This window comes from Syngnathus acus, chromosome 9 (genome assembly GCF_901709675.1).
Source record: "Syngnathus acus chromosome 9, fSynAcu1.2, whole genome shotgun sequence".
In the NCBI taxonomy this organism is placed as follows: Eukaryota; Metazoa; Chordata; class Actinopteri; order Syngnathiformes; family Syngnathidae; genus Syngnathus; species Syngnathus acus.
In genome coordinates this window covers 16,287,655-16,302,636 of record NC_051094.1, presented here as the reverse complement: position 1 = coordinate 16,302,636, position 14,982 = coordinate 16,287,655, and the positions used below count along the sequence as shown (strand labels likewise).

Here is a 14,982-nt window from a genome sequence, read left to right as displayed (position 1 = left end):
ATGAAATGTGATGGAAAAGCCTCACCTCATTCCCCCAAAATACTATTTCCACTTCTTGCCTTATCACTCCTCTGTGGAGATGAGATGATAAAAGGATAAGCCTGTGGCGCCAACTCGCTTGACCACATTTACTTCTGCAAACATGACATTGCGAGTGTCGCTTTTTTCTTCTATGCATACGGGTCACTTTGGGAAAGCGCATGTTCACACACCAAATTGACTAAAGGTCGCGTTTAAGATGGAATGTGAAAGCTTACGCACAGACAAAAAGGGATTCCAAAAATCCAAATTGAGCATTAAGACCTATGGTGTGAATGTAGCCTGTTGGATTTTCACTTTTCATTGACAAACGAGAACTGCAAAGAATTGATCTCATCTTATACCCACGAGAGTCGCAGGCATGTTGAAGCCTATCCCAGTCGTCTTCAGGCGGTAGGCAAGGTTCACACTGAACTGGTTGCCATCTAATCGCAGGGCACATTTAGACAAACAACTATTCACACTAACAATCGTACCTATGGCCAAATTGGCTTAGCATGTGTGTTTTTTTTTTTATATGTAAAATATATATATACGTATATATATTTATATCTGTAGTATTTATTTATTTATGTATATATATTTATGTATGTATAAATATTTATGTATATATATTTATGTATGTATAAATATTTATGTATATATATATATATATATATATATATATATATCGTATTTTTCGGACTAAAAGTCGCTCGGAGTACAAGTCGCATCAGCCATAAAATGCACAATAAAACATTTATAAGTCGCACTGGAGTTTAAGTCGCATTTTGGGGGAAATTTATTTGACAAAATCCAACACCAAGAACAGACATGAACCAGCAACAACAGGCTCAACGATACGGTATTTTAACGTGACATAATCACAAACGAGGAGCTGAGAACGGGCCTGACGTAACATTAACAGTTATTCAAATAACTATAACATAAATAACACGTTTATTAAATCATCTGTGTCACTCCAAATCATTAAATACATCGATCGAATTCGTCGTCCTTTCTGTAAACAACGCCGCGTGTGCGGCGCGCCACTGACGTCGGACTTGTCGTCAGTTGCAGTTCAAATTATTCCACAGGCCCATATAACAATATATAAACTATATATCAAATAACAATAATATGAAGAACAGTTTTATCGAACCATCCGTGTCACTCCAAATCATTAAATTCATTGGAATCTTCGTCTTGTGTCACTTAAAAAAAACCAAAAAAAACACAGCTGTTGACTCCGGAACAAGGTGCGCCGCTGACGTCAGACTAGATATATCAAATGAATGTAATATGAACAACAATTTTACCGAACCATCCGTGTCACTCCAAATCATTAAATCCATCGAAATCTTCGTTCTGTGTCACTTAAAAAACAAAAAAACCAGCTGTTGACGCCGGAACTACGTGTGCCGCTGACGTCAGACTAGATGTATCAAATAAATGTAATACAAACAACAATTTTAACGAACCACCCGTGTCACTCCAAATCATTAAATCCATCGGAATATTCATCCTCTGTGTCAATAAAAAAATAAATAAAACAGCTGTTGACTCCGGACCTACGTGCGCTGCTGACGTCAGCCTCATCGTCAGCCTCGTCGTCAGTTGCGGCTCCAATTATTCCACAGATCTACGTATATAACTATATTGTAGCGTTACCAAAGCACCAGGCAAGATGTGGGTTTGGTAACCGGCTCTTTATTTCACAAAACAAGAGCCCAACATGTGTGTGCTACAAGCAAGCGCCCTGGATCGCTCCCCCCCCCCCCCCCCCCCCCCCCCCCCCCGCTGCCTTCACGGCCTCGCTAGACAATCGGAAACAACTGAAGTCTAACAACATACACGTTGCTACTCTAAATAAACTACATGTCAAATAACTATAACATAAATAACAAGTTTATCGAACCATCTGTGTCACTCCAAATCATTAAATCTCCTGACTCCAAAAGTCAGTGAATGGAACTCATTGTCAGTGGGGCTCCAATTATTCAAGATTCAAGAATTTTTATTGCCCATGTTTGAGCATGCCAAACAAGGAATTTGACTTCGGTACATCTCAGCCTCTGTTCAACATTTAGGTGACTAACAACACTCATGTGCGAAAATTGACAAATATTCTCAAACATGCCCTGATCTTAAACTCCCAGGAGTTTCCACAGCCATAGTGCGCCCTCATGCGGTTTAAAGTGAAAATAACATGTGAAGTGATCAAGAATACTAGTAAGTAATGTGTTAATGATCAAGTAAAAATTCGTGAATAATTTCACATATAAGTCGCTCCTGAGTATAAGTCGCCCCCCAACCCAAACTATGAAAAGAAACGCGACTTATAGTCCGAAAAATACGGTCACAGAATGATAGAAATATTATAGCATCTACTCAACACTAACATTTCAACAATGTATACACACACGCATACACACGTTTTGTTTATAAAGGCAGAGGTCCCGAAGCGTTTTAGTGCTACTGGCCATTTTCGTGTGGAGTCATATTTTCAAAGATCAACATAGAAACAAATTGAAATAATCGCTCACCATTACCAACGCTTCAACAAGTCAGCGTATTCTGACAAGCATTACGACACAGTAAAAACACAGTAAAGAGTCATGGCGATTGTTATTGTATGAAGAATAAGATGAATAAAGTTTTTGTTAGCACAGATGTCTGAGCATTATTTGACATCATAATCTGGTGATGAAGCATCACATTGTGTTCTTGCTCTTGCTCCTTGAGCTGATATGAATATATTGAGGCTCGCAGCAGTCAGGGTTAGCCTCAAATTGTTCATTTCCGGCCTCATCTGCTAGCCCCCAACCATGCATGCGTGAGCACGACATCGCTGGAGCCTTTCGACAAAGAATAAAACCACATTTGCAATCTATGAAGTCGTTTTGCTTCTTTTTAACCTGAGCGATTATGTGACCCTGGATGTTTGAAAACATTGGTTACAGTCAGTTTTATGGGCGTAACAAGTTAGCGATCAATGATATCCAGAACAAAATACAGACAATCTGGAACAGTTTGCAGCTCTGCAAACACATGCTAAACTTGAATGAAAACATAGTACAATGCATGAGCTATTCACAGTGTAACAAATATTTAGGCTCAAATACACACATGCAATTACAACGGCAGGACTATGTGTTTACAATGCTCTGCAGTGCCATATGGTAGCAAGCTCAGTAGTATACATGCAACATAAACTGGCAGGTGAAGAGACAGGCTTTGATCACCCTACCAAGAGCCTTCATATTTCTACTTGTGTACCAACCTGCGTAAGACCAGCTCCACTGTCTTACCCCACGCTCAACAGCCCATATTTACTTGTTTCCCTAAAGCAGGCACATGAGCTACCTCTCTGAGTTGGCTTTGAATTTGAAAAGCTTCATATATTCTTATACAGTTTGTGAGTTAGTGTTGCGTGGTCATTAGCATTCACATTGGGGGTAGAGGGTGTTGCAGAGCTGCTGAGAGAGTGAGCATATGGTATTAGTTGGGCGGAGCAGCGTGGAAAGGGTCAGGCAGTAGACAGGCCGGAGGATCCGGAAAGGCTTGTCCACTACTTTGGGCGGTTAGTTCCAGCCGGAGGAGAGGCTCAAGGGCTTGTCAAGTTGGGCTTGTACACTTCTTGAAACCCTGGATAGTTCTCATTATGCACCACTGGTAAGGCCACTGGAGGGGATGCAGGAAGAGAATTTACTCATTGGTATGAGAACTTATCAGTGTTCATGTTTAAGAGCGATTCACCTGCCCCTGGTGCATAGCAACAAGATAGCCGTTTATGTGTGTACTTTGCACATTTGTGTTTACTAAATCTACTGCAGATACAATTCCCTGTCGTTCTATCTGAAAATGGCATTTGTGTCTTGACATGTCAAGTATTCCTATCAAATGTCAAACTGGTTTTAGTTAAAGACTAGTTTGCACTCATTGTCCCTGTTTAAGAATTTTAAACTTGGGAAGCGATTTCCGCGATTTGGCTAGTATTTCCACTATAAGCTATGTAGGCTGTGGCTGTGTCTCAGGGACATATACGTCTAACTGCTATTGCAATCAACAAATACAAGTAACAATGTTAAGACCTGCTTGACTATGATCTGTAACAAAGAAAAAGTATCTCATCCGCTCTCAATTGTAATACTATTTTTAAAATGGCATGTTTTGTGATATGACTGTGGGTAGAAACATGTAAATTAACACACTAGATTTATATCTCAATTCTACGTGGACTTTGTGGAATTTGTGGAATTTGGGAATCGCGTTAACCCTGAAAGCGCGTTGTATAGAAAGTCTTGTTTTTTTAGAAAGGCATGTTTTTAGCCAGCCCAAGGGGTCATTAGTTACATTAATTTAGGTCAGGCATGTTGTTGGGCAGCCGAAGGGGTATGATTGCTCCACACACATCGAAGTCTGTTGACATTTTATTAAAAGAGACGCAATACGCAAATGACAATATCAAGCAGATTGAGAAAGTCATTTTGATGCCATGTGAATTGGATGAAAGAGAGATTAAAGCAGCCACTTATTCTACTGCTGTGTCTGGCCACGCTCTTTGACTTGAGTGACTATGAATGCGGTGCTTCTGCGAACAAAATTGATCCTAGCTTTCCGTAACACTGTAAGGTCACGGAAATTCATCGAATCATTAGCGCTAAGGTTTACGTGCTAGTCCTTTACTTCGTACGGTCCTTATATCATCCATTTAAAATACTACTTGAAAATGTATTTATGACAATAAAATTGGGGTCCATGACCAAACCACGTTAGACAGAAAGTCGCGTAGGATCGAAGCGAGTAAAATCAAGATTTAGGTGTGCCAATACAACACCACTATGGTGAGTACACCATTGGAAGGGTACCAATATGTGGAATGGTATGGATTGATATTAAAAACACAAGGATGCATACTGTGCCAAATTCAGTTGAAAATGAAAATGGGCTTTCTCGTTGCCCCGTTGGTAACCGAGCCGGTTGTGAAACCAGAGCACGGACCTTCTCCCCTGGCACACAAAATACTTCAATTAGTTAATGTTGGTGTGTTTTGTCAGCTTGAACCTGTGTTTATGCTTGGACATGCACTTTGCTCCTCTCTACAACTGCTAGAGGCATAGATGAGGGGAGGGGAGGCTAATTTGGAGGAAAAAAGGGCGGGGGTGAAGGGGCTGTATTGTAGGACGGCAGTGAAAATAGGACTATCAGTTCCACTCAGATAACCCCTAGCTGTCATTGGACCTCAAGCCAAGCCGCGACCCCAGGGCTTGAACTCTGTGGTCATGTGACCAGGCAGTAAAGTGACCAGTGGTGTTACTTGGCTCCGGCTGTGGTCAGAGAGGAGCAGGCTGTTGAGGAAAGAGGTTGCTGGGGGAGAGAACAGAGGGGAAGGGGGAAAAAGCTATGAAGCAATTCTTCAGCAGACTCCATGTTTGAATGGGTTCCAGGCAACCTGGAAGAAGCATGAAATGGATACATGGGAAGGTAAGTGAGGCTATCATTGGTGGTTGATAATTTCTTGCAGAAGGCCAAAGATTTAAACCTAACCTATTCACATGTGAATGACATTCATACGCAAAAATAAGGAGTCTATTTTTGGTGACCAGCAATGTTTTATTGCCAGCAAAATTCCACTGAAGGATTATGTAAAAGACCACAATGCGTTGCTTAAATGGCAACTTGTAAATGCAAATAGATCTTCTTGGCGTATTCGAAAGGGTGACTCAGAAAATGTAATTAGTCATTTTGCTAACGGGTTATTTGACATATTTAGTCCAAATACGGTGATATGGAAAGATTTGATTTTTTTAGTGAGCTTATCCATGAGTGTCTTCAAGTAATTTGTGTGATTGTGAATTAGTGGGTATTAGATGTGGTTGTGATTTTAACATTCTGTTGTTTTGGATGCATGGCAGCGGGATTGCACAGTCGGAAATCTTTGATGGCTGTTACTGTACTTGTAAAAAAAAATAGCCATTAGGCTCAGTCTTCAGCCTCATTCTTCCTCATTTCAGGAGTTTCACAGTCTTAAGATTTTTTTACAGTAACGGTCTTGCCTACAACCATTATGACATTTTTTTTCCGATTGTGTTTATTGTTTGATTTAGCTATCTGAGTTGAATTGATCTGCTTATTTTTAATGAATGGATAAAATATTGAGTATTGACCAGACTTCCTATACAGAGAAACAAACCACCAGGGTCACTGTATATCACAAGAAATATGGAATGTAAAATAGCACAATCCACAAAAATGTTTTGCTTTTCATCCATTTGTGATTTTTTTTTCATTTTAATCAAGTTAATTTCATATATTGATTATCAGCAAAACTAATCTAGTAAACAAATCCACTGTCTTCTTTTAATGTTGTCCTTCAAACTTCTGACGTAGCATGCATGTGGAGGAACCATTCTACTGTATTCGTCCCCTCCCCCATGTTAATCCTTCAGCCAGCAGCCATGTCGGTTGTGCTTCAGCTAAGACAGGGTTAATGCTACTCTTCAACACATCACATCACCTTTAAACCTTCTAGTGGACCTTGTTGACTGAGAAGTAGTTAATTTCCCATGTTTAAGAATAAAAGTGAAACAAAACGAACGGCAGGAGAAAAAGGTAGCATAGAAGCTTGTTTATATGATGCAGATACAGGCGACAGGAGTAGTGATAAGATCAATAGTAAGGGTGGGGGAGGTCAGGGACTCTGTTATACTCAACTATAAATAGCAGATGACAGAAGCTGTTCCTTCACGCTACTTAGTCATTTTCTTAATTTCACTGAAACTGATCCATCATTCAGGCCACTGCCCTGTCAAACCAAACCATCAAGTCAATCATGTTGCAGACCTTTGTCTTTCAAGGGTGTGTTATTTCAACTGGACTCAACCCTTCCCCCAGTGCACACGCGCGCACACACACTCACACACACGCGCGCACGCACGCACACACACACACACACACACGCTTACTGATTAATTTCCAATATGCCAAATCACTTCAATCCCCCACATTTATGCAACACATGTTGGAGTCAATAACAGTAGTGGGAACATTGATTTTGTGTCGGCACTGAGGTCGTTGAAAGGTCCCACCTACAACCGTGAAAATGGAGATACCGGGTCCATATGCAATTCATGTAGTTTTTAATCAATTACACTCTCACCTATGTGCTGGATAACTAAACGCCAAATGAGATGTCTGAATTGTATGGTAGTGTGGGTATATTTATACTAGGGCTGTCAGTTTAATGTGTGAATTAGATTAATTAATTATACAGCAAATTACCGCAAGTAATCTGGAATGGCATGTGCAAGCATTTTAAATTTGGCCCAGTGAGTGACCTGTCGGCTGAAGGAGCACGTTCGCTTCCTGCTTTTTGCAGGGCTGTTTTCTTCTACAGTAGCCTCAGCCACACGGATAAAAACATTTGTAGTGTTTCTCATCAACAACAGGACAACAACAGGCAAAGTGTAGAATTGAGCGAACATAAGCAAAATAATTAATTAACACACCTATAGTAGCTGTGGTGTAAGTTTAACAAGAGGATTTGTTTCAGACAAAAAAAAAGATAATACACACATTTTTACAAATTAACATGCACACACACACATACAACTAACAACTCACCATTTTGGAACATGAAATAAAGAGAAAAGATTTAAACATTGAAGCATTATAGGTGGAATATGGTCATCTATTCCCACTCTTCTGGTGTGGTGACGTCATTCACATTTGCTTTTATTTTTTTTCTTGCCAAGTCACGTTTTCAGCACAGTGCAATCTAAAGAAGTAGAGACATTTACATTTTCAAGCTAAAACTATAATATTCAGTATTATGGTTGGTTGTACACTAAGTGTTTGGAGTGGAGATTTTCAAAGTTCCAACAGGCTGTGTGAAACTGAGGTGCAACTAATGCAGGAGATCCCTGAATTTGAAATTGCTGTATTGCGTCAGTTTTATATTTGAGATATTTTAGTGTTTTTGTATTGCATTTTTGAATAATGCACCTGTCCTAATTAGTTTGCGGATGTGCTTGACGTTTTTTCTTTTGAATTTCATTTAACAAGGACACCCCACCAATCATAAAAAAGGTAGATTTCAAATCTTCTCTTCTTGGTGTACTGCACTGCAATCTTGTAATGCCCTAGAATTCAGAATTCTTTATTTGGGGACCTTTATCAGATATGAGAATAAAATGTGATTAATTAGATTAATTAATTGCACGTCCGGTAATTAATTCCATTATTTTTTTAATCACCTGACAGCACTCACTGCACTCACTGCTTTTATTTAAAATTAACAATTAATGATTTCTTTTGATAACAGAGCTTTACTATGATGGCAAATGAACAACTGTTTTTATTTTATTTCTCGTATATTTGCTTTTTTTAAGTTACATCTTTTTATCTCCACGTGGTTTCTAACAATACCACTACCAATGGAGTTCCAAAGTTTAATATTTACATTTTACAATAGACTTTGATGGCAGAGCACTTTGTTTTAAATCTTTTTGTTTTTGTTTTCCATCCAAAAATGTTTTGCACTAGTTAGGTGGTACTTCACTGAAAATAATTTTAACAGCGAGTAAATTGTTGAGAACATTTTGAGAACCAATGTATTAAAGTTTAAGTTAAAGTTAAAGTCCTAGCAGCTGGCATTACTATGCTTTTAACTGACCGAAATCTAAACACAACTTTCTTTGACCCCGCAGGAGGTGGAGACCCTATTCTCTACCAACACCTCTTCTGATTTTTCGGCCACCCCGAAGTTTACATCCTGATTCTACCCGGATTTGGCATGATTTCACATATTGTAGCCTATTACTCCGGGAAAAAAGAACCTTTTGAATATAAAGGATTCAAAAGGAATCACAGCTGTTTTTTGTTTTAGGTTTTACACATTTTTATGCTATGTAAATATCATTTAGGCAGCTTTTTTGCCAAAAAACATAGAAACACTAATTACGATGTCTTGCATGGTCAGGTTTGCATTAATGCATGTTTCGTTATTTTGAAATAAATGCATGTACTCTGTTCATTAGCAGCTTTTTTTAAATTATTATTAAATGTTGTTTAACAGTATTTTAACAAATGAAAAGTTTGAAGACGGATACAAGTTGGTTTGGCATATTGCGATTGTAGGCATCCTCAGGCATTTTAGATTATACCAAATGTATGTACAACAGAATGTAGAAAACTTGAACTCATTAAACACCCTAAACACATTTAAAGCAGACGGAAAATGAATTAAACAAAAAAAGCAAACTGTTGCATGCGGCTTGCATTTACATATAATTAATATGGAGCCCTTGCCTGGTGTAGTATTACTTAATGCTAATCATTTAACCTTTAAGCTTGAGTGTATATTGTCAAGACGGCTCTGTCAACAGGTCACAATTGTTTCTTTGGAAGCACCCAATCTACAACTGCATGCACATAACTTAGAAGATTAACATCACAGTGTGGCTTGCCAGGAATTCTGGATCTTAGTCCCAGAGGGTCTTCAGATGCCTTCAACCTCTGTGAATGTGTTTGATGTGTGTTATGTACATACCAGTCATAGTCAAAACGTTTTCTACACCCCCCCATTCGTCATCCTCAGGTTGTAGAGATAAGTAAAGGAGAAGAACAGACATGATATCTGGAAAATAGGAAACGAGTAGGCTTGGAAAGAGGGGGTGTGGCCCGAGCGGAAAAGTACAGCAGATTCCTGCAACCCCCGCTCCCTGTGTCAGCTGAGCGCGATTGTGATGGAAAGCACGAAACAAAACCTGAAGAGAGAAACCCCTTTAGCAGCAGGCCTTGTTGCTCTGCCAGCCCCTCAAAAGGCTGCTTTACACTATGCAACTGGCCTTTGTGTGCTCATGGTGTGGACAATAGAGAGATTTGGCCACCATACTTGTGTGTTCTCAGCATGATGAAGGTTTGGAGAGGCTTGGGGCTCCTGCATGCAAACTGCTTCGCATATGAGAGCAATGTTTCTTTTTCTTTCTTTCTTTCTTTCTTTCTTTCTTTCTTTCTTTCTTTCTTTCTTTCTTTCTTTCTTTCTTTCTTTCTTTCTTTCTTGCTTTCTTGCTTTCTTGCTTTCTTTCTTGCTTTCTTTCTGGCTCCCAGTGGTTTTAGATTCTTAGCCATGTTGCTCTTAACACACTTCACTGCTGAAATACCTAAAAGAAAAACGAAAACAGCCCAGTGACAACAACATGACAAGTGATGTATGTCTCATTTTGTCATCAGGCTTACAGAGACCATAAGCTGAAATGTTGTGAGCAGTGGAAAAGGGTGCTGTTGATTTTTGTCTTTGACATCAACTGAAAATGCTCAACTTCCTTTTCCTGGTTTGTGTTAAAGTTTGGAATGAAACCCGGGTTGACCTCTGGAAAACAATGCTGCCTTTAATGGGTGTTAAGGGTGGTCTCTCTCTCTCTCTCTCTCTCTCTCTCTCTCTCTCTCTCTCTCTCTCTCTCTCTCTCTCTCTCTCTCTCTCTCTCTCTCTCTCTCTCTCTCCCCCACCCCCCTACCTCTTCCTTTCTGAAAGATGATTGTCACTGGCTTGATTCAGCATTTGATCATTGCCAAACTTGAAAGGAATGTAGTTGGTTGGACTTTGGTTTACATGCAACACAGGGTAGCTAAGGTCATGTGACAGATATCGTCCTTTTGATCTTACGATCTTGAATGTTCAGATCTCGATTGTAATACAATCTTCCTTATTTTGACGTTAATACTTTTAATGTTCATATCTTGATTTTGATACAATAATGATATTGTACACAGCCCTATTATAGTATATACGCATAGACATACATATGTACATTTACATACACATCTACAGTACATATACGTATACATGCATATATACGCATACACATGTACATACATATAATATACATATATATATACACAAAATCAAACAACTGAATTAGCTTCCTCTGAGATGTTTTAAAAATAATTGCAATAACCTAAAAACAAACAAACATTAAATCAAAATAAATACCCTATAAATACCATGTGGCCTCTCAGTTCAGGCACTACTTGGAGAAACTAAGTTACTTTGTGACCATTGAATCTGATCAAATGGCCATGACTTGAGGGGTCACTCAAGGGTTAGTCCCTGTTGTTCATTCTGTATATTTTACCTTTGCTTCAGAGCGCCAATGTTTGCTGTTGTAGTTATGCAGATGACACAGCTGGGGCTAAACGAGGGAAAATCATCAGATTGTGTGCCCCCCCGCCCCGAAACTTTGTGTTTACAATTTTATTCCAAATTTCTTTTTAAATTCATTTTTTCAACAAAAATCTATTTACTGCAACAAACTACGACATATATTATGCATTATTGGACACTAAGGCAAAGGTAAACAAATCATTATTAATATGAAAGACCGTTTATTTACTTCAATTACAGGTATGAACTTACTAAATACTTTGATGTGCAATTTGGTACGTTTTCACAAGAACATAATTCTACCACACAGGCATAGGCGCAGACAGTACTGGGGACACGTGCCCCGCAGTTACATTTAGACCGCGATTTAAAAGTGTAAAAACTTCAATACTTATATGCATAATTTTTGGTTGCAGAAAGAGAATGTTAAATATTATTTTGATGTATGAGGCACTTTTCTCATTCTGATAATAAGGCAAGTTAGTGTACAAAAAGAGAACTAGCTTGTTCTGTAGCACATTGTGCAAATATATTCAGAGAACTAGGTTATGATATCAATGTGTAGCGCTGAGTTGGTTTTGAAATAAAATCTGATGAAAAAAATCCCTTATTTGGAGACACATTTAATGAATATAGGTTACGATATCAATGTGTAACGCTGAGTTGGTTTTTAAATAAAATCTAATGAAATAAATCCCTTATTTGGAGACACATTTAATGAATACAGGTTACTTTATGGTAAGGCCATCAAAATATCCAAAATATCAATACAACCAACAACACTTTTTTTTACATGATCCAGTTCTAACTCTTTCATCATTAACTTAATTCAAAAGCGTTTTTCCACCAGCACTGTTAATTAAAGTTAATTACCTACTGTAATGATATAATTTCCTTTCAAATGTCAGCAAGTTTTGTTACAGACTTTTTGAAGTGCATTTCATTTAATAGCAATTCTTGCTAGGTGCCATATTTTTCAGCACTGTGAGAAAAGAGAAACCCCAACCCACAGACACAAACCATATCTGTAAACCTAAATTAGTACTTTTTCAAAGTAATCCACTTCAAATTCAAAATTTTCAGACTTTAAACTTCCAGTACTGTACATTTTATTTTATTTTGGTATTTTCATGTGTTTTCTCCTCCATATATTTCGGTGTAGTAGTTGTAATAATCCATTGCTCAGAAACTTTAAGGAAGTTAAGCCATTGAATAATTGTCATGAATATTTAACTGTCATCTTCTGAGAAGGAAAAGGAGGAGTCGTAGGACATGACACGCTGAGATCAAGTGTGTGAAGGTGTGAATCAGCCTGATTATATGGTGGCCATGCACTTGAAAGACAGGGTGATAAATTTGGCAAATAAGCTAGAGTGAAGGCCACTAGAGCTGTTGTGTTTTTTTCCTCAGTGAAGGAAGTTGGGAATTTCACAAAGAGAGGTTAGTGAAATATATGGTTTTAATGTGTTTTCTGAATGAGCACATGGGCTGACAAATGGCTGGCTGGCATTGGTGAGGATGCAATGGGTCATCTATGGGATCCTCATATCTTGAGTTGGCAGAGATTTCTAACATAAGTTCCCCTGAGAATAAAAAACATTTTTCACCTTCAATGCCGAATTCACCCTAATCTTGTGTTTTGCTACTTTACACTACAAATTGTTGTTCTTTGAGGTGCCCTAAGACAATTGCTGTAATTGACCCGTTTTTCGATTGTGTATTATACTGTCTATCAAGCACAACAGACGTTACCTGAAGTCACTTTTCATATTGAACACACTTGGAAGGATCAAGTTTCCTATATTCTATCGAGACCCAACAAATCCCTAGCTAGGAAAACATTTTGGGAAAACTGAAATGGACATGTTTCAACTGAACCAGATGTTCATAAAGTATATTGAGCCAGAAATAGCACAAGAGAGAAAGTCAATGACTGGAGTGATATGCTCAAATTAAAGTGAGCGTAAAGCGAGCCCAACATTGGCACTTATGTGATAGGACTAAATTAAAAAATGATGTCAGTGCTACAATTCCTCCCTGAAAAAAAAAACTCAGAAGCGATTTAACGGTATTTATTAACAGAGGGGTGGTACACCTACTGACGCCCACTTTTTGGTTGGAGCCTGCTTCATTTGACACATCAGCCTGACTACGTCATGGAAGGAAGAGATCACAATTTCCCCATTGTAAATCATTGTAAAGCCTATCGCTTAAAAGGTTAAAAAACAGCTATCAATTGGCGCCAAGATTTACATGGAAATGTCTATTTATGACTACTTCAACTGATCACAAGGATTAGCCTCTCCGTGGCTGATTTTAGAAAAACGAGCAGCCTCGCCAATGTGCCCTGTCACGTTTTGGTAAGGCATAATAAGCTACGGCTACACTCTAGTCCAGGTGTGGGTAAATTTTTTGACTTGCGGGCCGAATTGGGTTCTAGATTTTGACCGGGGGGCCGAACAAGGAGCAGATGGATGTAGTGTTTGTGTGAAGTAAAATAAGTGACATGTAAAGGTCATTGCATAAAAGGTTTTGGCCTTTAGTAGGGAGATGGCTATTAAAAAAAAAGCTTTGAAAACAAATGCATTTATAAACAGCATTAAAAAAAACATTTCACCAAAAAACTACTATCAGTGATTCTCATTAAATACGACACTGTTATTATGAATAAAAGTTTCCATCACTTCATGGCTGCAGGTCAGATTTATGAAAGATGTTTATTTATCTTATGAGGCGAAATCACATATAACGGCAAACATTCTGACCAAATACATCATCTTGAAGAATCTGTGAAAGAATACATCTAAATAAAGTAATAAAGAAATCAAAACGGCAACACGGTGACGGATATCTGAAAATCAGAGCAGAGCTTTAACTCACAAACACTTGGTGACAGAGGTGAGGAAACGGGAAACACTTCCTTCAAGTCGGCCTTAAAACCTTTAAAAGTTAAGATTAGTCGCAAACAGGTGGTGTATCAATGTACTTGAGCATTCTGCATTGTTTGAAAATGAGAATGGTCGCTCGTTTCAATCAATATTTGTACAAATTATTTTCAAAATGCATTTTTTTTACAACAAACTACAGAAACTCCCCTTCATTCTCAGTGGGAAAAGTGTTGTTGGTCTCCCTTTTTTTGCTAGTGCATCATGGTCTGGAGTCAAATTTGTTGTGGCAATTCTTAGGATAGAGCCGAGGTGTCCGTTAACTTAGATCTGTGACGGGGCTTTGTTGATGTTCACGTGGCTGAACGTCTGCGCACACACGTCGGTCGAGCCAAATTGTCCACTCTTTTTTAAACACTCGGCACTCAGTGTCCGCCTTTCTTTTCCTCGGGCCACCCATTTTAATGGAAGGATACCAGGGGAAGGTTTGTGGGTGGCTTTAGCGTAAAACTGTATCTGAAAGCTCAGCGCGCGAATTACGAGAATGCTGACGTCACAGCCCTCACTCGAAATTCGGCATTGATAGAAATAGAGCGCGGAGTACTACTGAGTACGTACACGCACTTATGAGTGTGCTCCGAGCTTTCTGACATGGCTTCCGGGAGTAAATGCGCGGGCGGGCGTTTCCCCATCTACTGGAGAAAGGCAGTCATTGCATGGAAAATGACCAATAAAACGTTTAATAATACAATTTATTCAGGTTTGGCGGGCCGGATTAAACGGCCCCGTGGGCCGGACGTGACCCGCGGGCCCATGTCTGCTCTAGTCTATCCCCTTTTGTTTGGTGCAACATGTCTTTCTTGTATTCCTGAAATGACTGATTGAGTTTCGAGCTGCAACAATTAAATGATT

At 38.8% G+C, this 14,982-nt stretch overlaps 1 protein-coding gene across 2 annotated transcripts in view; it reads left to right on the top strand.

The window, feature by feature from the left end:
• LOC119127518 (nuclear receptor subfamily 6 group A member 1-A) overlaps window positions 1-14,982 on the top strand; it is a 111,349-nt gene that overhangs the window by 74,292 nt on the left and 22,075 nt on the right. The window contains exon 1 of one of the 2 annotated variants that reach the window (XM_037259500.1): window positions 5,235-5,505. The exons of the other annotated variant lie outside the window; for it this stretch is intronic. Within the exon in view, the coding sequence (XP_037115395.1) occupies window positions 5,490-5,505 (16 nt within the window). The 5' untranslated portion in view covers window positions 5,235-5,489. Of the gene's footprint in view, window positions 1-5,234; window positions 5,506-14,982 lie in introns of those variants that run through there. 2 annotated transcript variants of the gene reach the window in all.